Raw genomic sequence first — 23,208 nt, forward strand, 5'->3', positions numbered from 1 at the left:
TATGGTCTGACTGTATATTTTGTGAGAAATACATGAGACCTGCTCTCTGGTTTTTAAGGAGAAAACAGTAATACTATTTATACGCTAGCCTAACTGCAGCAACAAACCCCCAAATCTCAGAAACTGAGCACTACAAAAGCTTATTTTTTGCTTACACAAAGTCCTCTAGGCCGGGTGCAGTGGCTCAACTCTCTAATCCCAGCACTTTAGGAGGCTGATGGGGGCAGATAGCTTGAGGTCAGGAGTTCGAGACCAGCCTCGCCAACATGGTGAACCCCTGTCTCTACTAAAAATACAAAAATTAGCCACGCATGGTGGCGCATGCCTGTTGTCCTAGCTACTTGGGAAGCTGAGGCAGGAGAATACCTTGAACCTGGGAGGTGGAGGTTGTGGTGAGCCAAGATCACACCACTGCACTTCAGCCTGGGCGACAGAGCAAGACTCCATCTCAAAAAAAAAATGTCCTCTGGAGATTGATCAGCCTTCTTCCAAGTTGCAGCTACGTCATCTAAACATGTGACCTGGCCCGGTGCGGTGGCTCACGCCTGTAATTCCAGCACTTTGGGAGGCCAAGGCGGGCGGATCACGACATTAGTAGTTCAAGACCAGCCTGACAAACATGGTGAAACCCCGTCTCTACTAAAAATACAAAAATTAACCAGGCGTGGTGGCGTGCACCTGTGATCCCAGCTACTCAGGAGGCTGAGGCAGGAGAACCGCTTGAACCCAGGAGGCGGAGCTTGCAGCGAGCCAAGATCGCGTCACTGCACTCCAGCCTGGGCAACAGAGCGAGACTCCATCTCAAAAAAATAAATAAAAATAAGCGTGTGACCTCCAGGTTGCTTATGGGGGATGGGAAAAAGTACACTTTTCAGGATGGACCTGGAAGTGGCTTACTTCTGCTCCTATCTGCCAACTGGAAGGAAGGTCGAGTCAAGAAATGTAGTCTTCCTGTGTACCCTGGAAGAGGAAGTGAAGTAGTGAATAATTATATCTCAGCCATACCAGCAAATCGGCTAAGTATCTGGACTAATAGCTAATGTAATCTCATTCATTGAGAGCTGTTAGTACTGGACAACACATGGGCAAACCTAATGGAATGATACTTTTAGCCAGTCTTTAGCTTCCAAGGCTCGTTAATTAAGTGATTTCAATGATCCTGACAACCAGGCCTCTAGAGATGGTTCAGTCAGCTATGAATTTATCTTGAAAGGTGGCTATTAACTCAGACTGAGAGAGTTAAAATCTGCCCTGCCATCCATCACAGATACCCAGACAGATAAAACCAGCTGCACAGTTAACAGGATATAGTACCTCTACCAAGCACACACTGCAACTTTCTTTCTTTTTTTTTTTTGGCAACATAAAGTATCATAACAACTCCCTGAGTGACTACTTAAAAAAAAAAAAAAATTCACCAAGAAACTTTGTTCTCCAAAATCATAGGCTGACGAAGTTTGCTGTTTGCAATTGTATTTGTGAGAATTAAGGCTCACAGTCTTGCTTGGAGGAGCTGAGTCACTTTGACATAGAGAAGCAGCCTTGATTTCCAGGCCAGGTATTGCGCTTCAGAGCAGGGGTTTCTGAACACAACATTCCACATTTATCTTGACTTTGTACTTTCCAGGGAAACTGATCCCCTGGGTCCACTTTGTAGTCCAGCTGATCTTAATCCCCCTTTCACACAGGTCTGTGTTTCTTTGTGCCTAACTCTAATTTTTCACCTAACCTCCACCCTTCCCCATAATCCTATAACCATCTTTTTCTTTGGTGAGACACTTCACCATTCCTCTGGTGTGCAGTCTCCCTTGTTGCAGTGAGCTGATAAGCCTAACTCAGTGGGACTGTAGGTTTCCCCTGCTGGTCTCAGGCTGACTGGACTAGGGCAGTCTCAAACCTTGTTTTAGCCTCTACACTTATTTGTGATTACAAATTCCATTAATTTGATTTTTGCTTCTCAAAGTAAATATATATATATATATTATTTTATTTTATTTTATTTTATTTTATTTTTTTTGAGATGGAGGCTCGCTCTGTCGCCCAGGCTGGACTGCAGTGGTGCGAGCTTGGCTCACTGCAACCTCCGCCTCCTGGAAGCGATTCTCCTGCCTCAGCCAGTCCTGAGTAGCTGGGACCACAGGCACGTGCCACCACACCTGGATAATTTTTTGTATTATTAGTAGAGATGGGGTTTCACCGTGTTAGCCAAGATGGTCTCGATCTCCTGACCTCATTATCTGCCCACCTCGGCCTCCCAAAGTGCTGGGATTACAGGCGTGAGTCACCACGCCCAGCCTGAATAAACTATTTTAAAATTAAAGTATATGAATAAATGATTAAAGTATAAAATTAAAGTATAAAATATATGAATGGCTGATAAGCACATGAAAAGATGCTTACCATTAGTAGTCATTCAGGAAATACAATCAAAACCACAATAACACTTCTCACTCACAAGGATGGTGATAGCTGTAGTCAAAAAGGATAACAAATTTAGCCAGTGGCTCGCACCCTGTAATCTCATCTACTTGGGAGACTGAGATGGGAGGATCGCTTGAGCCCAGGAGTTCTGTGCTGCAGTCAGCTATGATTGCTCCACTGGACTCCAGCCTGGGTAATAAAGCAGAAAAAAAAAATTAATGATATGGAGAAATTAAACCCTCATATATTGCTGGTGGGAATGTAAAATGATACAACCATTTTAGAAGACAGTCTGACAATCCCACAAAAGGTTAAACATAGTTATGATATGACCCAGCAATTCCACTCCTAGGTATATAAATAAAATAAGTGAAAACAGGCCAGGCGCGGTGGCTCATGCTTGTAATCCCAGCACTTTCAGAGGCCGAGGCAGGTGGATCACAAGGTCAGGAGATCGAGACCATCCTGGCTAACATGGTGAAACCCTGTCTCTACTAAAAAAATACAAAAAAATTAGCCGGGGGTGGTGGCGGGCGCTTGTAGTCCCAGCTACTTGGGAGTCTAAGGCAGGAGAATGGCATGAACCAGGGAGGCGGAGCTTGCAGTGAGCCGAGATTGCGCCACTGCACTCCAGCCTGGGTGGCAGAGCGAGACTCCGTCTCAAAAAAAAAAAAAAAAAAAGTGAAAACATAGGTCCACACAGCAATGTGTACATGAATATTCACAGCCTCATTATTAATCATAGAAGGTGAAAACAACTCATATGTCTGTTGCCTGATGAATGGATAAAATGTGGTATATTCATACAATGGAATATTATTTGGCAATAGAAATGAAATACTGATACATGCTACAACATGCAAGAATCCTGAAAACATCATGCTAAGTGAAAGAAGCCAGTTACAAAAGGCCACATAGTGTGTGGGCCCATTCATATTAAATGTTCAGAAGAGGCAAACCCACAGAGACAGAAGTAAATTGGTGATTGCCTAGGGCTGCGGGAATTGGGGGGAAATAGGGAGTGATTGCTAATGGCTACAGGACTTCTTTGGGGGATGATGAAAATGTAAAATCAATTGTGCACAGCTCTGAATATTCTATAACCCATTGTACACTTTGAATTGGTGATCTGTATATGTGAAATATGTCAAAGCTGTTAATTTTTTAAAAAATGAGAATTGTGTTGGGCATAGAAAGTAGAGTCCTACTCTAAAAGAATTTAGTATTATGGTAGAAACAGATATAAACATTTTGATATTTTTTTAAAAGGTAAGTGCTAAGGTACAAGCATGTATGAAGGGCTATGTGCACCCGCCACACCCGGCTAATTTTTGTATTTTTAGTAGAGACGGGATTTCCCCATGTTAACCAGGCTGATCTCGAACTCCTGACCTCAAGTGATCTGCTGGTCTCGGCCTCCCAAAGTGCTAGGATTACAGGCGTGAGCCACCGCACCCAGCCCCATGAAGGTTCTTATATAATAAAAAATATAAAATCTATGCTTTTGTGCTTTGCATCCGTCATCCCATTTAGTCCCCACAAGGCCATTCTAGAGGTAAGGAAACAAACAGGAAAGTAAAGGTACTTGCCCAAGGATACACTAGAAAATGGAACAACCAGGGTTTGAAGCCACCCAGACTAACCGCAGAGGGCACAAGCTTGAACTTCACACTGTCCTGCTTTTTTTTTTTTTTTTTTTTTAAAGATGTAGTCTCGCTCTGTCGCACAGGCTGGAGTGCAGTGGCGCGATCTCGGCTCACTGCAACCTCCTCCTCCCGGGTTCAAGCGATTCTCCTGCCTCAGCCTCCTGAGTAGTTGGGATTACAGGCACGCGCCACCACGACCGGCTACTTTTTTTGTATTTTTAGTAGAGACGGGGTTTCACCATGTTGGTCAGGCTGGTGTCGCACTCCTGACCTAGTGATCCGCGTGCCTCAGCCTTGCAAAGTGCTGGGATTACAGGCGTGAACCACCGCGCCAGGCTGTCCTGCTTCTCTACCGGATACGTCATGCCCTTTGGAGTTAATCTCACCAGCACGGAAGTCACTACAAAGCTTTTCAGCAGCTGCCGCTTTGTTTCTCTCCATCTTCTAATGGATTCGGTTTTCTCTTTCGAGACAGCAGAGAGAAAATGAAGAGGGGAGTTTAGCTCCAAAAGGCTTGTCGGATCATTCTCCTTCTCCTAAAGGCCTGTGACTCATCTGAGTCTGTCCCAAACCATCTCTTGCATTTAGGGGCTTAAGTGCACTGTGGCTATTTACATAAAACTTTATTACGTTAAAGCTCTAAGGGCTCATTTTGTGTTTTCAACCTTCCTATGTTGATAAAGCAAATATTAGATCCCTATTTATAAATAGGGAAGACGTTCAGAGAGATTAAACGTTTGGGCAATTCACTTCTCTGGCAGCGGTTTCTTTGCCAGTAAAATGAGGCAACAACAAAATATTTATCATTCTGGACTTGCTCAGATGTAGGCAGAAATTTGGAAGCGAAGTCAGTTTCATAACTCAGATGTGTCTCCACCAGACCATTATGAGAAACAAAGTCCGGCGCTCTCTAGCCAACCGGGAGGGCTTGAGCACTAACTAGGTGGGCTAAAGGGCGAGAGAGGAGCGAGTACTGTGCAGCCGCGGAACGGACTTTGCGGGCAGTGGGGACGTGTTTTTGGAGCGAACCTGGTAAAGGAAGTGTGCTACGCCATCAAGGGCCCCCAGTCCCGGTTGCCGCGGGGACGGTGCAGGGTCATTAGCTGTTGGGCCGCCCCGGGCGGGCCCAAACCTTTGGGTCTCAGGTGACCGGCACAGGCGGCCGAGGAGTCCGGATCTGCTTGTTCCGGCGAGGGAATAGACGGGCCGGCGCTGGCCGCTGCTGCTAGCAGCTTGAACCCTAGGGTCGGGACCGATGGCGGCTTGGGCTGCTGCCAGCCTAAGCAGGGCCGCTGCCCGATGCTTGCTGGCACGAGGCCCCGGGGTCGGGGCAGCTCCTCCGCGTGACCCCCGGCCCTCCCACCTCGAGCCCCGGGGCTGCGGTGCCGCACCCGGCAGGACGCTGCACCTCACCGCGGCTGTCCCCGCCGGGCACAACAAGTGGTCCAAAGTCAGGCACATCAAGGGTCCGAAGGACATCGAAAGGAGTCGCATCTTCTCCAAACTCTGTTTGAACATCCGCCTGGCAGTGAAAGGTGAGACCCTGACTGTCACCCACCACTAGCTGCCGCTGCCCTCTCAGTGCCCACAGCCTCGCTTGCCACTCGGAGTTGGGCCCACCTAGATCTCCGGCCCTTCACTTTGTTTTCCTTTCCCAGTACCCACCATTGCCCGCCTCATAAATCCTCAAAACACCTACTTATCTTTGAAGTCCTCACTCACCTTTCCAGACGCTGAGCATCTGGCCAGTTTGTCAGAGAGGGAGCTGCTCTTGAGAAGATAAGCCGGTAAGGTAGAAGTGACTTCATCCTGGTCTAGCTAGGTACTTAATAGAAACAAGTCCTAAGGGTCAGGGCAGATGTGTGACTCTCCTGAAGAGACAAATCAACTCTTCTGAAGTCGCCCTAAGTACCTTATTTGTTGTGGCAGGGGCACTGAGTAAAGCTATCACTTAAGTGCTTAGGCCTTAGTTTGCTTCATTAATGTTTCCCCAAGACACATTTCCTTGGAAGGCAGGTTTGCAACCATGTCTTTTCTCCCTTAGGTCGCCACACTGAAAAGGCTTTTTTTCTATTTAGGGCCAGACATTTGTAGGAGTAAAGGAAAAGTCCTGTAGAAAGCATGGACTTTGGACTGGGCACAGTGGCTCAGTCTGTAATCCCAGGAGGGGCAGGCAGATTACTTGAGGTCAGGAGTTCAAGACCAGCCTGGCCAACATGGCGAAACCCCGTCTTTACTAAAAATACAAAAAAAAAAAAAAAAAAAATTAGCTGGGAGTAGTGGTGCACACCTGTAATGCCAGCTACTCAGGAGGCTGAAGCAGGAGAATCGCTTGAACCCAGGAGTTGGAGGCTACAGTAAGCGAGATTGCTCCACTACAGTCCATCCAGCCTGGGTGACAGAGCAAGACTCCATCTCAAAAAAAACAATAAAAAAAGAGAAACTATGGACTTTGGAGTCAGGAAGACCTGGTTTCTGTCACTAACTTATGACCTTGAACAAGTGGCTTAACTTTGTTGAGTTTCTGTGAAACAAGGGTAATACCCACCCTGAGGTAGTTTATGGTTTATGGCACATAATAGGCATTCAGTTAATGTTCATTTACCCACTCAGCTCATGCCTGGTATTTGTTTGCTTCCTTTTCTTCAAAATTCTTGATATTAAGTTCAAGCAACATTTATTTATTTATTTATTTTTTGAGAGAGTCTCACTCTGTTACACAGGGTAGAGTGCAGTGGCGTGATCTCAGCCCACTGCAACCTCCATCTCCCAGGCTCAAGTGATTCTCCTGCCTCAGCCTCCAGAGTAGCTGGGAATACAGGTGTGCACCACTACGCCTGGCTAAATTTTTTTGTATTTTCAGTAGAGACCGGGTTTCACCATGTTGACCAGACTGGTCTCAAACTCCTGACCTCAAATGATCCGCCCACCTCGGCTTCCCAAAGTGCTGGGATTGCAGGCGTGAGCCACTGCACCCTGCCCAAGTTCAACCAACTTAATTGTGTTTATTTTGTGCCAGGCATGCCACTAGTACTACAAAGAAGATGAGATACAGCCCCTACCCTCAGATTACAATGTCATGTGAACATTTCAATAATTATGCACGAAGTGCAGGGTACGGTGGCTCACACCTGTAATCCCAACACTTTGGGAGGCTGAGGTGGGCGAATCATGAGGTCAGGAGATTGAGACCATCCTGGCTAACACAGTGAAACCCCATCTCTACTAAAAAAATACAAAAAAAATTAGCTGGGCTTGGTGGCAGGCGCCAGTAGTCCCAGCTACTCAGGAGACTGAGGCAGGAGAATGGCATGAACCCAGGAGGCGGAGGTTGCAGTGAGCCGAGATTGCGCCACTGCACTCCAGCCTGGGCAACAGAGCAAGACTCTGTCTCAAAAATAGTAATAAAATAAAATTATTTTTATTATGCACAAAGTAGTAGAGTAAGCAGTAATGAGTCCAGGAAGTGTTGTTACCATCTATGTCCCTTCTTCATCTGACACAAAGTGGAGATTGCTAAAACATAGCAGAATGAAAACCATCCCTAAAGACAATGAATTAGAAGGTTCTAGCCAGGCACGGTACCTCATGCCTGTAATCCCAGCACTTTGGAAGGCCAAGGCGACTGGATCACTTGAGGCAGGAGTTCAAGACCAACCTGGCCAACGTGGTGAAACCTCATCTCTACTAAAAATACAAAAATTAACTGGGTGTGGTGGCAGGTACCTGTAATCCCAGCTACTTAGGAGGCTGAGGCAGAGGAATCCCTTGAACCCGGGAGGGGGAGGTTGCAGTGAGCCAAGATGAGCCAAGATCATGCCACTGCACTCCAGCATGGATGACAGAGTGAGACTCTGTCTTAAAAAAAAAAAAAAAAAGAAAAGAAAAAGGTCTTTTCTGGCCAGACGTGGTAGCCCACGCCTGTAATCCTAGCACTTTGGGAGGCTGAGTCAGGCAGATCACTTGAGCTCAGGAGTTTGAGACCAGCCTGGGCAACATAGTGAAAACCTGAATCTACAAAAAATATTTAAAAAATTACCTGGGTGTGGTGGCGCACACTGGTGGTCCCAGCTACTTGGGAGGCTGAGGCAGGAGGATCGCTTGAACCCCAGAGGGTGAGGCTACAGTGAGCCAAAATCATGCCACTGCACTGCAGCCTGGGTGACAAAGTGAGACTTTGTCTCAAAAAAAAAACAGAAAGTACTTTTCCAAAATACTTCTCTGGGCTGGGCGCAGTGGCTCACGCTTGTAATCCCAGCACTTTGGGAGGCCAAGGTGGGTGGATCACCTGAGGTCAGGAGTTCGAGACCAGCCTGGCCCAACATGGCAAAACCAGGTCTCTACTAAAAATAGAAAAATTAGCTGGTTGTGGTGGCGTGCACCTGTAATCCCAGCTACTCGGGAGTCTGAGGCAGGAGAATCACTTGAACCCAGGAGGTGGATGTTGCAGTAAGCCAAGATCGTGCCACTGCACTCCAGCCAGGCAACAGAGTGAGACGCCATCTCAAAAAGCAAACCAAAAAAAACCCCAAAATACTTCTCCATATCCCACTCAAACACTAGTTAAGGTATTCTAAGGTAACTGAGAGCTAAATGGTGATTTGCCACTCCTTTGGCTTGGTGGGGCTGGAAATCCCTTTTTTTCTCCCATGTTGTAAAGAGATGTCTTTGCTCACTCTTTGTTTTTTCTTTAAATCTCAGAAGGAGGCCCCAACCCTGAGCACAACAGCAACCTGGCCAATATTTTAGAGGTGTGTCGCAGCAAACATATGCCCAAGTCAACAATTGAGGCAGCGCTGAAAATGGAGGTGTGTACTGTTTGACATGCTTTTTATTGATCACAGCCCCTACAGGGCTCATGTCTGGATAGCCACCAAATACACCTTAAATTATCAGAGAGGGCCAAGTGCAGTGGCTCACGACTGTAATCCCAGCACTTTGGGAGGCTAAGGTGGGTGGATCACTTGAGGCCAGGAGTTTGGAGACCAGCCTGGCCAACATGGTGAAACTCCATCTCTACTAAAAATACAAAAATTAGCTGGGCATGGTAGCACATGCTTATAATCCCAGCTACTTGGGAGGCTGAGGTGGAGGATCGCTTGAACCCAAGAGGCACAGCTTGTGGTGAGCCGAGATCGCACCACTATACTCCAGCCTGGGCAAAAAAGCGAGACTCTGTCTCAAAAAAAAGAAAAAAAAAAAAAATTATCAGAAAGAAGGGTAGCAATGTAGTTGATGCCCTCAGCCTAGAGGCTTCTGGGAGCTCACTGTCCTTGGTCATTTGTTCTAGGGGCACAACTGGGAGTAGGATGCATAGGCAGCATGCAGGGCCATACAGCCCGGGACTGCTCAGCCAAGTTGTAGGGAGATGAGGTATTATAGAAAGAAGGGGCAGTGTGGGAGAAAGCCCTTATGTTAGGTTGAGGAAGGTTTTGTTTCTCAGATGTTTATACCCTAAAGGAGAAAAGCCAGTAGAAAGAGAGAGGGTGGGGGTGATAGAGATGGTGGGAGGGGCAGGTATATAGAGTCCACGTGAGGGTACACCTTTCTCTGGGGCAGGTAGGGAGGCTCTGAGGAAGTAATAGTTATCTTAATAGCTCATAGTTATTGAGTACTTCCTGCAGGCTAAGCACGGATAAAAACTGTGTGTTTGTTATCTCATCGAATCCTGAAAACCACCGTAAGTAGAAATTGAGGCACAGAAAAGTTAGGTGACTTGACTCAGGTCACATAGAAAATGACAGACTTGAAACCAGATAGTTAGACTTTAGAGCCTGTGCTCTAACCATTATGCTTACTGCCTTCACGTAGGCCATGGTGCAGAGAAGGAGGTGGAGACAGCAACTATTTTCCCTACCTAGTGGCCCTTTTTTCCTTTGTGAAAGAGGAAGGGAGAAGTTATGAGTTAAGAATCCCTGGAAAGTTGCAGGACAGAGTGCTTGGAGTGGGGGAATATTGAATACATGGACAAGGGATGCGTAGGGGCATGGAAGGTCCAGAAGAGATTAGTCCCTAGAGCTCTGGATTAATTGTTTGAATTTTGAGACCATGCTGTTTTCAGCAGCTCTTATGACAAGGCCTAGGTGTGTGATTTTTCACAACAGTACTCAGCAGCCCAGGGTAGGAGCCTTGAGACTTGACCAGTGGGTTTCTTACAGGATGGGAGTGTAAGAGGATGAGTCTGAGTGGGAGTGGGTGGGGACTAGATGTGGCATTTGGTTAGGGACGGTAGGAAGCAAAGCTGAGGAATGGCTGATGGATTGTTCAGAGACTGGAGAAACACTCCTTCCAAGTTAGGGGTAGTACTTCCTGTTAGCTCAAAAGTTGGTTCTAGGGTTTCCTCTCAGAGGGTGGGGACAAAAATAAAGATTGAGAGCTCAGGCTCCAGCCTAGAGAGCCCATCCCATGAAGTTAGTTTTGCAATACTTGTGGTTCTGGGCTGACATGTGGGAGGGAATTGGGAAACAGAAAAATGTGCTTGTGTCGTTTATTGCAGAAAACCAAGGACATGTATTTGCTGTATGCGTGTCGGGGCCCTGGTGGCTCTTCTCTGCTCATCGAGGCATTATCTAACAGTGGCCACAAGTGTCAATCAGACATTAGACATATCCTGAATAAGAATGGGTAAGTGTGGGCCGGGCGCGGTGGCTCAAGCCTGTAATCCCAGCACTTTGGGAGGCTGAGACGGGCGGATCACGAGGTCAGGAGATGGAGACCATCCTGGCTAACATGGTGAAACCCCGTCTCTACTAAAAATACAAAAATCTAGCCGGGCGTGGTGGCGGGCGCCTGTAGTCCCAGCTACTCGGGAGGCTGAGGCAGGAGAATGGCGTGAACCGGGGAGGCGGAGCTTGCAGTGAGCTGAGATCCGGCCACTGCACTCCAGCCCGGGCGACAGAGCAAGACTCCGTCTCAAAAAAAAAAAAAAAAAAGAATGGGTAAGTGTGTGTCTGTGGGGAGTGGTAGGGGACAGAGCCTTTATGTTCCAATTCTCTGCAAGGCAAGTACTGTTGATCTCCGCTAGTGTTTCAGGGTTTTGTTTTTTGTTTTTTGAGATGGAGTCTCACTCTTGTCACCCAGGCTAGAACGCAATGGCATGATCTCGACTCACTGCAACCTCCACCTTCTGGGTTCAAGTGATTCTGCTGCGTCAGCCTCCTGAGTAGCTGGGATTACAGACACCCACAGCCACGCCCAGCTAACTTCTGTATTTTTAGTAGAGATGACAGGGTTTCACCATGTTGGCCAGGCTGGTCTCGAACTCCTGACCTCAGGTGATCCACCTGCTTCAGCCTCCCAAAGTGCTGGGAGCCACCATACCTGGCCATGTTTCAGATTTTAAGCACACTTCCTCCTTAGCAGAATCCAGTGAGTTAATTGACTTTCCCTTAATGTTGTCTGTACTAGCAGAATCCCAAAGACTTGTTCATTGGTGTAGAAAGGGATCTTTGTCCTATTATCCCCATCTGTAGCCATATAATGCCCAAATCTTAAAATGCTCCACTAGTACTGGCATCTTAATGGCACAGGAAATGATGAGCAAAGTCTGCTTCCTCCAAACTGCAATCAAGGCAGAAAATTGAGTGTGGGAACATTCTTGGGCTGTTCCCTTATCCAGCAGCAGCTGCATTTCCTCCTTGAGGAAGTGATCTGCTCCATGTCTGTGTGTACTCCATAGACTGGATGAGAAAGAGACAGTGATATAGAATGATGAGCTTTATGGAGGCTGAGTGTCTAGAGGCATCCACTCATGCCAGCCTGTTTCCTTCCCTGTCAGAGGAGTGATGGCTGAAGGAGCTCGTCACTCTTTTGACAAAAAGGGGGTGATCGTGGTTGGAGTGGAGGACAGAGAGAAGAAGGCTGTGAACCTAGAGCGTGCCCTGGAGCTGGCAATTGAAGCAGGAGCTGAGGATGTCAAGGAAACTGAAGACGAAGAAGAAAGGAACGTTTTTAAAGTAAGCATGAGGCCGGGCGCGGTGGCTCAAGCCTGCAATCCCAGCACTTTGGGAGGCCGAGACGGGCAGATCACGAGGTCAGGAGATCGAGACCATCCTGGCTAACACGGTGAACCCTGTCTCTACTAAAAATACAAAAAACTAGTCGGGCGAGGTGGCGGGCGCTCGTAGTCCCAGCTACTCGGGAGGCTGAGGCAGGAGAATGGCGTGAACCCGGGAGGCGGAGCTTGCAGTGAGCTGAGATCCGGCCACAGCACTCCAGCCCGGGCGACAGAGCGAGACTCCGTCTCAAAAAAAAATAAATAAATAAATAAAGTAAGCATGAAAACATGGGTGTTTGGTGGGCTGCCGGGAGGACCACGATAGATGCCTTACACGTGCCTCTTGGTTTCTTCCTTCCTGTGCCCCAGGGTACGGATGAGACAAAGAGTTCACATATCGTACAAACATTTATTGAGTGAATACTGAATAGGTCCAACTCTCGTGAGGACAAGAGAAAGAGTCAAAACATTGAAAATGATATCCCTGCCAGTGAATATCTCAAACCCAGCGATCCATTCCAGTACTGACATTCAGGACTTTGCAAGGTCCTGTGTTGCTTTGTCTCATTACCTCCTGGCTCCTCACCTCCTGATTTTCCTTTATCCCTAGTTTATTTGTGATGCCTCTTCACTGCACCAAGTGAGGAAGAAACTGGACTCCCTGGGCCTGTGTTCTGTGTCCTGTGCACTAGAGTTCATCCCCAACTCAAAGGTGCAGCTGGCCGAGCCCGACCTGGAACAGGCCGCTCATCTCATCCAGGCTCTCAGCAACCATGAAGATGTGATTCACGTCTATGACAACGTTGAATAACCAGGCTATATGTGCTCCCGGGTTCCTTCCTAGAAATGTGGCAGCCCATTCCAGCATACAGGCTTCTGCAGCAATCTCTGAGAGTAAAGCCGGTGGGAGGCTCAGCAGACTAGGAGGCCCAAAGCCAGGACTTGTGACCTTGAAGCCAAAGGAATCTCACTTGTAGGGCCTCCTTGTCAGCTCTGCTACTGTCTCAGAGCCATCTGGATGAGTGTCCCGACACTCTCTTGGATGCAAGGCAGGACCACCCAGCTGGTCAGACTCTGATGTTAGGTAGCTGGCCTCTGTGGGAATTGTAAGTGCCCTGAGGCACTATGTACTAGAAACTACTCTTAATAATAACAGTGATGATTGGTTGCTGCATTGCTGTTGTATGGCTCTTGAGGCTTCCTGAGTTTGTGTCCAGCTGTTGGGATCCTCTGGACTAACTTTCAAGTCCCTAGGCTTAGCTCTACTACTACAGTCCCAGGATTATTTTTTTTGATTGGCCATAGAAATGTAGTTGTATCCCGGCACTCCATGGTCTAATGCTGCTCTTACGACCTAAACCTGTCATTCATTCATGCAACTAATATTTCTGGAACACTAGCTATGCACCAAGAATTGTACTTACCTAGAACATAAGCTATTCAACTGGTATCCTGTGTTAGATCCTTCTCTAGAAGGTAGGACCTCAACACAGGACTGCTCTTTACTGGAGCTGCCCCAGGGCAGTGTGAGCTGCTGTGCAATCATCTGTTGCTCTCTTTGTGTGACTTCTGTGCCCTTCTTTCACCCAACAGCTTAAGGTTCTAGCCCAGTTGGAAAGCGAGTGCCAGTGATAAGGGACTTGGCAGTGGCTCACACCTATAATCCCATCTACTCCAGAGGCTGAGGCGGGAGGATCACTTGAGCCCAGGAGTTTGAGGCTACAGTGAGCTATGATTGCACCACTGCATTCCAGCCTGGGTGACAGAGTGAGAACTCCTGTCTTTTTTTTGAGGCAGAGTCTCACTCTTGCCCTGGCTGGAGAGCAGTGGCACAGTCTCGGCTCATTGCAGCCTTGACCTCCTGGACTCAAGCAGTCCTTCCACCTCAGCCTCCCAAGTAGCTAGAACTACAGGTGCATGCCACCACGCCCAGCTAATTTATATATATTTTTGTAGAGATGGGGTTTCACTATATTGTCCAGGTTGGTGTCGAGCTCCTGAACTCAAGCGATCTGCACACTTGGCCTCCCAAAGTGCTGGGATTACAGGTATGAGCCGCCGCGCCTGGCTGAGTCTGTCTCTGCTTTTTTCTGAGACAGAGTCTGGCTGTGTCGCCCAGGCTGGAGTGCAGTAGCGTGATCTTGGCTACTGCAACCTCCATCTCCCAGGTTCAAGTGATTCTCCTGCTTCAGCCTCCCAGGTAGCTGGGATTACAAGCAGGCACTACCATGCCCGGCTAATTTTTTTGTTGGGGGGAGGGGAGAAAATTAAACCTTATTTATTTTTAAAACCAAACCACTAGGAAAATATATCACAGCCTGGAAACAGCAAATGGACAGGCTCTATTATCATTTCAAGTAATAAGTTGGTGAAAATACAATGAGGTTGCTATCAAAAGAATAAGGTGCCATGCCGGGGCAGGAACACTGCAAGTTCCGAAAGCCCCAGGCAAAAATGGTATTTGGTAATGGGGTCTGCCTCTCTTTTGCTCTAAGGGAATCGGCTCATCCTAGCCCAAGTTGCTTACGTTTTCTCCCTTGAATTTCCTGTTGCCGGGATTTGTGTCAATAGTGCTCTGTTAATTCAGGGAGCTGAGTAGGCAATGCTAGGTTTAGGCTTTCATTCCATCCGTTCTATAAAAACCAGGTTTTTCCAAATCCAGTACTTCATAACTCGTAATCAAGTAGCCAACTGCTCCTCTTTTACTGTTCATTCCTAGATACTAGTATATATCACAATCAAAACCCCCTTCTCTTCACCGGGAAAGTGTTACTGCAAGATTTTCCTGTCATTTTGCTACACACAGCCTCAGGGCCTGTCAGCCAGTAATTATGCTTCCCATAATTAGTGTGTCGTCACCTCTCATGTTTTTGCATGGTCTCCAGGCTGAAAGATGAGGCATGTAATAATTTTTAGAAATGTACATCCACATCTTGATGACCAGAAATGGGGATTCACAAGGAACCTTTCCAAGTTCTTATCCAAACTAGTCTCCCTCCCAATTCCACATCTTAAAATCAACTTGTATCACCTTGTATAAATTACACAAAACCAAGAAAACAAAGACCCAGAAAACTTTTTTGCCCTTCTAAGTGAGTGACCTCATCTATTTTGTTTTACAACTTACCGAAAATGGTGTGGTGACACTTCTGGTAAACAGGATGTTGTCAACGAAGAGAAAATATCTCTCCTTAAACTCCACCAACTCTAACCTGCCAGCCTGTTGGTACCTGTGTAGTAAGAAGAGTCTGGTACCTTGGAGGGCTCTGGCTTGTTACAGGGGAGATCCTTACTGGCAGGATAAGCACTGGCCACAGGACATATAAGCTCTAAAACTCTACTGTAATATCTCTGACCCAATTTAGTACCACTTTTTTCCATTTCATTTTTTAGGACTGAAACATAAAAGAACCAGTGCCTAGAGGCAAATGACGTATATCTTACACTTGTGGCCATCCTTCGTTTCTTCATAAACTTTGCTTAGAAGACTAAAATTCCCAATTCCTTATAAAAAATATATTCTTGGCCGGGCGCGGTGGCTCAAGCCTGTAATCCCAGCACTTTGGGAGGCCGAGACGGGCGGATCACGAGGTCAGGAGATCGAGACCATCCTGGCTAACACGGTGAAACCCCGTCTCTACTAAAAAATACAAAAAACTAGCCGGGCGTGGTGGCGGGCGCCTGTAGTCCCAGCTACTCAGGAGACTGAGGCAGGAGAATGGCGGGAACCCGGGAGGCGGAGCTTGCAGTGAGCTGAGATCCGGCCACTGCACTCCAGCCTGGGCGACAGAGCGAGGCTCCCTCTCAAAAAAAAAAAAAAAAAAAAAAAAAAAAAATATATATATATATATATTCTTGCGCTCAGCCCCAGTGGCCACTGGCAAAGATTGTTATTTCCCAGTGGATAAGAGAGCCTCCTTCATCTTCTTGGTCATAGTTGGGATGTAGTGCGTGTGGTCATCCACACACTTGGTCACACAACCGTCCAGCTGCTGCTTCACCTGAAGCTCCTTACTGCCAGCATCTATAGAATCTTTGACTTTGTCATTGCAATGCATGGTGCACCAGGCTAGGTGGTCCTAGAACTTCTCCAACTCACTGGTGACCAAAGCCTGGGCTTGAGCCAGAGGCACATGGCAGTGCTTTGATGCACTGGTGCACCTGCTGCATGGAGGTCTGGCTGTCCTCACAACAGCTGGTGCTGCATCGGAACATGAGACCCTGCATCTTCCAGATATTCTTTCTCTCCAGACTCTTCAGCATAGAGTCCACCACCTCCTGCACCCGCAGCTGTTGCAGCTCCGCCATGGCAACCCTACACCGCCCTGGGCCATGCCACCCTGACTAATTTTTGTATCTTTAGTAGAGACCAGGTTTTGTCATGTTGGCCAGGCTGGTCTCGAACTCCTGACCTTAGATGATCCATCCACCTTGGCCTCCCAAAGTGCTGGGATTACAGGCATGAGCCACGGCACCCAGCCTCTGTCTCTCAGAAAAAAAAAAAAAAAAAAAAAGGGACTTGCCAGGGCCTGCTTTGCCTGGGTCCTTATGCATCCTGAGATTGGTCAGAGTGAACCAATGAGAAGATTGATCTGCTCTCAAGAAGGGCTACCACAAGCTGGTTTTGAAAGCTTGGTTCTGAGAACAACCAGCCCTAGATCCTTTTCATCTCTGATACCAAATGATGTGGCACTGAGAACTGAAGAGGAAACGTGAACAGAAAGAAGAGTGAGGGCTGAATAAGAAGCCTGGCTGGTGGGAAATAGGGCCCTTGGTACCTTTTGCTCCTAATAGTCACTTCTGGGTTCAGAAGGGCCAGGAACTCCCACCTCCTGCGTCTGAGTCTGTCAAGCATGTTAGGCCTAAAGTGGCTTTCTGATCCCTGTTATACACCTATTTATAAGTTATTTAAGCTAATTCTGAGCTCAGAGTAATTTTCCTGAAGGAGCCTTAGGTAAATAAGGATGGCAAAGAACTAAAACAAAATTTACTGTAAATGATAGCTTCAGCTTCTAGGAAAAGAATTACTGACTCCACAGTGATGTCAATAGCTGGAGAACAAGGGCTACGAGGAAGAAAACGAGTGAAATAATCCATGGTTATGCCGCTTGCCCAAGTATCTGAATTGCTTATCATTAAAAAAGAGCAACTTTGTATTTATATGCAGCTTCATAATTTATTTTTATTTTTTATTTTTTTTTGAGACGGAGTCTTGCTCTGCCACCCAGGCTGGAGTGCAGTGGCCGGATCTCAGCTCACTGCAAGCTCCGCCTCCCGGGTTTACGCCATTCTCCTGCCTCAGCCTCCCAAGTAGCTGGGACTACAGGCGCCCTCCTCATCGCCCGGCTAGTTTTTTGTATTTTTAAGTAGAGACAGGGTTTCACCGTATTAGCCAGGATGGTCTCGATCTCCTGACCTCGTGATCCGCCTGTCTCGGCCTCCCAAAGTGCTGGGATTACAGGCTTGAGCCACCGCGCCCGGCCCCCGCTTCATAATTTATAAAATACTTTTACATGTTATTTATTTGATTTTCCCAACAAACCTATAAAACACTTTCACTAAGCATTTTATGCACAGATGATCTCATACCAAGCAGGTAAGAACAGGTCTAATACCACATCTTATACTGATAGACTTTGGCTTATAAAATAGCTCTGTTTTGGAAATTAATTTGGAGGAATCTTATCACTTATAATCTGAGAAGTCTGTACTAAGGGAGTCTGCTCTTAAAGGGAACATGGCTAGTCATGTGAATAGATCTCTAATGTAATATATAGAATCTTTATTACTATGGACTGTTGCATAACCAATTATCTTACATCAAGACGTTTACTATAAGGCACAGTAAAGGCTCCTGTGATGATGGCTCTGCACTGACCCCTAGTGGTGCCCTGCAGTCTCTCTCCTGCAGTTAATAGGAAAGGCAGAAATGAACCCTTCCTTGAATTTGTTCTGCTGTCTCTAGATCTGGTAAAGATCCTGAGCTATTCAAATAAAGATGATCACAGCCGGGTGCGGTGGCTCACGCTTGTAATCCCAGGACTTTGGGAGGCCGAGGCAGGTGGATAACCTGAGGTCAGGAGTTCGAGACCAGTCTGGCCAACATGGTGAAACCCTGTCTCTACTAAAAATACAAAAAATTAGCCAGGTGTGGTGGCAGGCGCCTGTAATCCCAGCTACTTGGGAGGCTGAGGCAGGAGAATGGCCTGAACCCAGGAGGTGGAGCTTGCAGTGAGCCGAGATCACACCATTGTACTCCAGCCTGGGGCACAAGAGTGAGACTCCGTCTCAAAAAAAAAAAAGTTAAAGATGGTCACATCCATATGCCAAGGTATTATGTTGTCACTAAAAATTATTTTTCAAACAATCTTTTGTTGGAGAAAATGTTTACAATATAACATTAAGTGGGAAAAAAGATACAAAACTATATGTATAGTGTGGTCCAAATTTTGAAATAAATATGTATATATTTAACATATTATATATATGAACTTTTTAAAAAGACTAGAAGGAAATGTACTAAAATATCAAAACTGGTTATCTCAGGGTAGTGATGTTATTACTGAGCTTTATATTCTGTAATCATGTTTTCCTCCTTTCCTTTCCTTTCCTCTTTCCTTTCCTGACCTCAGTCTGGGAGTCAGGTGCACATTAAAGTCAGAGGAATGGGGTCTGGTGCTGGCTTGGCTTGCTTTTCCTTCTCTTTGGTTATTGTCTTGGCAACATAAAATTATTCAAGGCCTTGAAGCCACCTTGGGCTTACTTTCAAGTGTCCTTTTAGTGGGCCAGAAGTATCTGTGATAGGCTCTGTTCCCAGTCTTGACTCTTATAAGAAGCACTCTTGTGCGTAGCCACCTGCCCTCTGCTAGGGGCCTTGGCTGAATCAAAGAGGAACAGTAAAGGCTCTGCCTCCAACCAACTGTGGAAATTCAGCCATGTGGTTGAGTTACTTTTTTTCTCTGAAACTTAGAGCAGTCAATAAAGCTTCAAACTCGAAGAGTCCCCAACTCCCAGGCTTACTTGAATCCCCGTAGACACTTCTGGAAACATTCTGTGAAGAGAAAATAAAAGTAAGTCTGGCAAAAGGGAATGCGATGATAGATCCACAATATTGTTTTTCTTTTTCTTTTCCTTTCCTTTCCTGTGTGTGTGTGTGTGTGTGTGTGAGAGAGAGAGAGAGAGAGAGAGAGAGAGAGAGAGAGAGAGAGGGTCTCACTTTGTCAGCCAAGCTGGAGTGCAGTGGCACAGCCATGGCTCACTGCAGCCTCAACCTCTCAGGCTCAAGCAGTCCTTCCACCTCAGCCTCCTTGCATGCTACCATGCCCAGCTATTTTATGTTTTGTACAGATTGGGTATTACTATGTTGACAGTGCTGGTCTTGAACTCCTGGGCTCAAGTGATCCTCCCATCTTGGCCTCCCAAATTGCTGGGATTACAGGTATGAACCATCAGCCTGGTACCACACTACTCTTAACTGAAATTATTCTGTGTCCAACCAGTGAACAGGATAGCATTTTTCTTCTTTATTCTTTTCATTTTTTGTGTATGCCCAAAAGGTAACATTTATTGTCTTTAAAAAGGCAAATCTTACATAAATAAGTAACAACAACAACAAAATTCCCATTTAATTCTACCTCCTAAGATACAACCACCATTAATGATTTATATTTTTCCACTCTTTGGAGCCAGTCTGCTAGGGACCAAATTCTAGGTCTGCCAACAGCTAGCAACCTTGGACAAGAACTTAACCTGCTTCTTTACCTGTAAAATGGGAGTAATGATAGTACCTATTACATGGGGCTGTTTTGAGAATTAAATAAGTTAATATATGTTAAGCACCTAAAACAGTACCTGGCAATAGTAAGTGTTCAATAAATGTTGGCCTTTTTCTAAGTGTGAATGAGCATTTTTTTCATTAAATTTTTTTTTTTTTTTTTTTTGGCTGGGCACGGTGGCTAATGTCTGCAATCCTAGCACTTTGGGAGACTGAGGCAGGTGGATTGCCTCAGCTCAGGAGTTCAAGACCACCCTGGGGGCAACATGGTGAAACCCCGCATCTACTAAAATACAAAAAATTATCTGGGCTTGGTGATGCTTGCCTGTAATCCCAGCTATTCAGGAGGCTGAAGCAGGAGAATTGCTTGAACCCAGGAGGCGGAGGTTGCAGTGAGATTGCAATTTTTTAAAATTGAGATGGGATCTTACCATGTTGCCCAGGCCAGTCTTGAACTCCTGGGCTCAAGTGATCCTCCCAGCTTCGCCTTCCAAAATGCTGGAATTATAGGCGTGAGCCACCTTGCCTGGCCAGCTGCTTCCTCTTCTTTTTTTTTTTTTTTTAATAGATATGGAATCTCAGTATGTTGGAGAGTCATATCAGGATCTTGATATGTAGTTTTGAACCCATGGCCTGAAGCAATTCTGCCTCAGCCTCCCAAAGTGTTGAGATTACAGGCATAAGCCACCACACCTGGCCTGAATGAGCATTTTTTAAAACTGAAAAGTGATCATGCTATACACTTTGCTTTAACCTTTTTTTTTTCACTTCACAATATATCCTGGTTACCTTTTTTTTTTTTTTTTTTGAGACGGAGTCTCGCTCTGTCGCCCAGGCTGGAGTACAGTGGCCGGATCTCAGCTCACTGCAAGCTCCGCCTCCCGGGTTTATGCCATTCTCCTGCCTCAGCCTCCCGAGTAGCTGGGACTACAGGCACCCACCACCTCGCCCGGCTAGTTTTTTGTATTTTTTAGTAGAGACGGGGTTTCACCGTGTTAGCCAGGATGGTCTCGATCTCCTGACCTCATGATCCACCCGTCTCGGCCTCCCAAAGTGCTGGGATTACAGGCTTGAGCCACCGCGCCCGGCCGTCTTTTCATTCTTTTTAATAGCTACATAACTTTTTTGGTATTAATGTGTCATAATTTAACCAGTCTCCTATCAATGGGCATTTGGATTGTCTATTTTAAAAAAGATGCTAGGGCCGGGCATGGTGGCTCACACCTGTAATCCCAGCACTTCAAGAGGCTGAGGCAGGCAGATTGCTTGAGCCCAAAGAGTTCGAGACCAGCCTGGGCAACATGGCAAAACCCTGTCTCTATAAAACATACAAACGTTAGCAGGGCATGGTGGTGTACACCTGTAGTCCCAGCTACTTGGGAGGCTGGAGTGGGAAGATTGAGCCCAGGAAGTCGAGGCTGCAGTGAGCTATGATTGCACTACTTCACTCCATCCTGGGTGATGGAGTAAGACTCTGTCTTCAAAAATAAAATGAAAATAACAAGCCAGGTGTGGTGGCATGAGCCTATAGTACCAGCTACTGACGAGACTGAGACAGGAGGATCCCTTGAGCCCGGGAGGTTGAGCTTGCGGTGAGCTATGACTGCACCACTGTACTCCAGTCTGGATGACAGCAAGACCTTGTCTCAAAAAAGAATTTTCGGCGGGGCGCAGTGGCTCACACCTGTAATCACAGCACTTTGGGTGGCCGAGGTGGGCAGATCACGAGGTCAGGAGATAGAGACCATCCTGGCTAACATGCTGAAACCCCGTCTCTACTAAAAATACAAAAAATTAGCTGGCATGGTGGCAGGCACCTGTAGTCCCAGCTACTCAGGAGGCTGAGGCAGGAGAATGGCGTGAACCTGGGAGGTGGAGCTTGCCGTGAGCAGAGATCACGCCACTGTACTCCAGCCTAGGTGACAGAGCGAGACTCTGTCTCAAAAAAAAAAAAAAAAAAAAAAGAAAAAGATAAAATACTGCATATACCTAAAAGGGAGCACTATGGAAATTACATTCAATTACTAACATCTCCATTTGAGGTTCACTTACTCATTTGACAAATATTTGTTTTTTAATGTGCTATGAAAGATGATAGGATGTTAATTTGAAAGCAGCGTCTATCTTTATGCTTCATTTGGTTGTTTTGTTTTGCTTTGTTTTGTTTTGTTTGAGGGTCTGGCCCTGTCGTCTAGGCTGGAGTGCAGTGACAGGATCATAGCTCACTGTAGCCCTGACCTCCTGAGCTCAAGCAGTTCTCCCGCCTCAGCTTCTTAAGTAGCTAGGACTACAGGCACACACCACCACACCTGGATAATTTAAAATTTTTTTTATAGAGACGAGGTCTAATAACTATGTTGCCCAGACTGGTCTCAAACTCCTGGCTTCAAGCAATCCTCCCTCCTTAACCTCCTAAAATGTTAGGATTACAGACATATGAGCCACCACACCTGGCCTCTTTATACATACTCGGTTAAAGACAATTGTTAGAGAACAGGACACGTGCTTTGATGAAGAAAGTACCGAGCACTCTGAGAGCATGTCTGAGGGCCTTAACCCGGACTTGGAGGTGTCTGTCTGGGAAGGCTTCCTGGAGGGAATGCTGTTTAGGCTTAGTTCTTCCCTGAAAGGATGGAGGTGGGAGCAGAAGCGAAGAGGATTTCATACGGAGAACATAGCACATGCAGAGGTATAGAAGCAAGAGAAAGTCATATTTGAGGAATTGCTGGTGGTTCCAAGTGGCTGGGGCATAGAATTTGAATAATTGGGTTAACTATTATAGTTAAGGTGGGAAATGGAAGGATATGTGTCTGAAGAAGGAATGGGTTGGGTCCTGAAGGACCTTCTTAACTACATTCACATATTTGACTTATCTTAAGGGTGATGGGAAACTTTTTAGGGAGGGTATGGCAGAATCAGGTGTCCATTTCAGAAAGATAACTCTGTGACGTGAATATATGTTGAGAGGCTGTTACACTTAAGTAATGCAGGTAAGAGATTTTGGTGGTTTGAACTAGGGTGGTGAAATGGAATGGGAGAGGAATGGACAGATTGGAGATTTCTTCAAGATTGGCTGTGGGGAAAAAGAAATGGAGAGAAAGAGTTTTCTGATCATTTGAAGGTATCTAACTTGGGGAACTGGAGAGGGACAGAGGAAATATAGAACTATGGGGGAAAATGATTTCAGTTTGGACCCAGAATTGGAGATTCCTGTGGGACACTCATGTCTGTGGAGCTCAGAATAAAGACCTCCCTAAGCTAGAGATACAGATGAGATTCTGGAATCCTCAGCGCATATGGTAACTGCAGTGTGGGAATGTTTGAGATGGTTGGTTGAGACACAGACAATGCAAATGAAGCCACAAAGAAGG

The 23,208-nt window shown here is 46.4% G+C and overlaps 1 protein-coding gene and 1 pseudogene across 1 annotated transcript; one reads left to right on the top strand and one right to left on the bottom strand.

Annotated features, from left to right (window-relative positions):
- The first annotated feature begins 5,113 nt into the window (after positions 1–5,113).
- On the top strand, positions 5,114–13,237 carry LOC104675469 (translational activator of cytochrome c oxidase 1). Its single transcript, XM_010380060.2, has 5 exons — positions 5,114–5,602; positions 8,769–8,875; positions 10,564–10,691; positions 11,845–12,022; positions 12,674–13,237. The coding sequence occupies exons 1-5, from the start codon at positions 5,323–5,325 to the stop codon at positions 12,872–12,874; spliced, it is 894 nt and encodes a 297-aa protein (XP_010378362.1). The 5' UTR covers positions 5,114–5,322; the 3' UTR covers positions 12,875–13,237.
- Positions 13,238–15,904: 2,667 nt separating this feature from the next.
- On the bottom strand, positions 15,905–16,646 carry LOC104675467 (annotated as a pseudogene).
- Positions 16,647–23,208: the final 6,562 nt, after the last annotated feature.

The sequence above is a fragment of the Rhinopithecus roxellana genome, chromosome 19 (assembly GCF_007565055.1).
Source record: "Rhinopithecus roxellana isolate Shanxi Qingling chromosome 19, ASM756505v1, whole genome shotgun sequence".
Taxonomy (NCBI): Eukaryota; Metazoa; Chordata; class Mammalia; order Primates; family Cercopithecidae; genus Rhinopithecus; species Rhinopithecus roxellana.

What these genes read in the sequence shown, in the direction of transcription:
- LOC104675469 (XM_010380060.2), top strand. Translation starts at nt 5,323, where the DNA reads ATGGCGGCTTGGGCTGCTGCCAGCCTAAGCAGGGCCGCTGCCCGATGC. An exon ending in CATCCGCCTGGCAGTGAAAG is followed by an intron (nt 5,603 to 8,768) that starts GTGAGACCCTGA and finishes TTTAAATCTCAG; the next exon opens with AAGGAGGCCCCAACCCTGAG. An exon ending in AAGAAAGGAACGTTTTTAAA is followed by an intron (nt 12,023 to 12,673) that starts GTAAGCATGAGG and finishes CTTTATCCCTAG; the next exon opens with TTTATTTGTGATGCCTCTTC.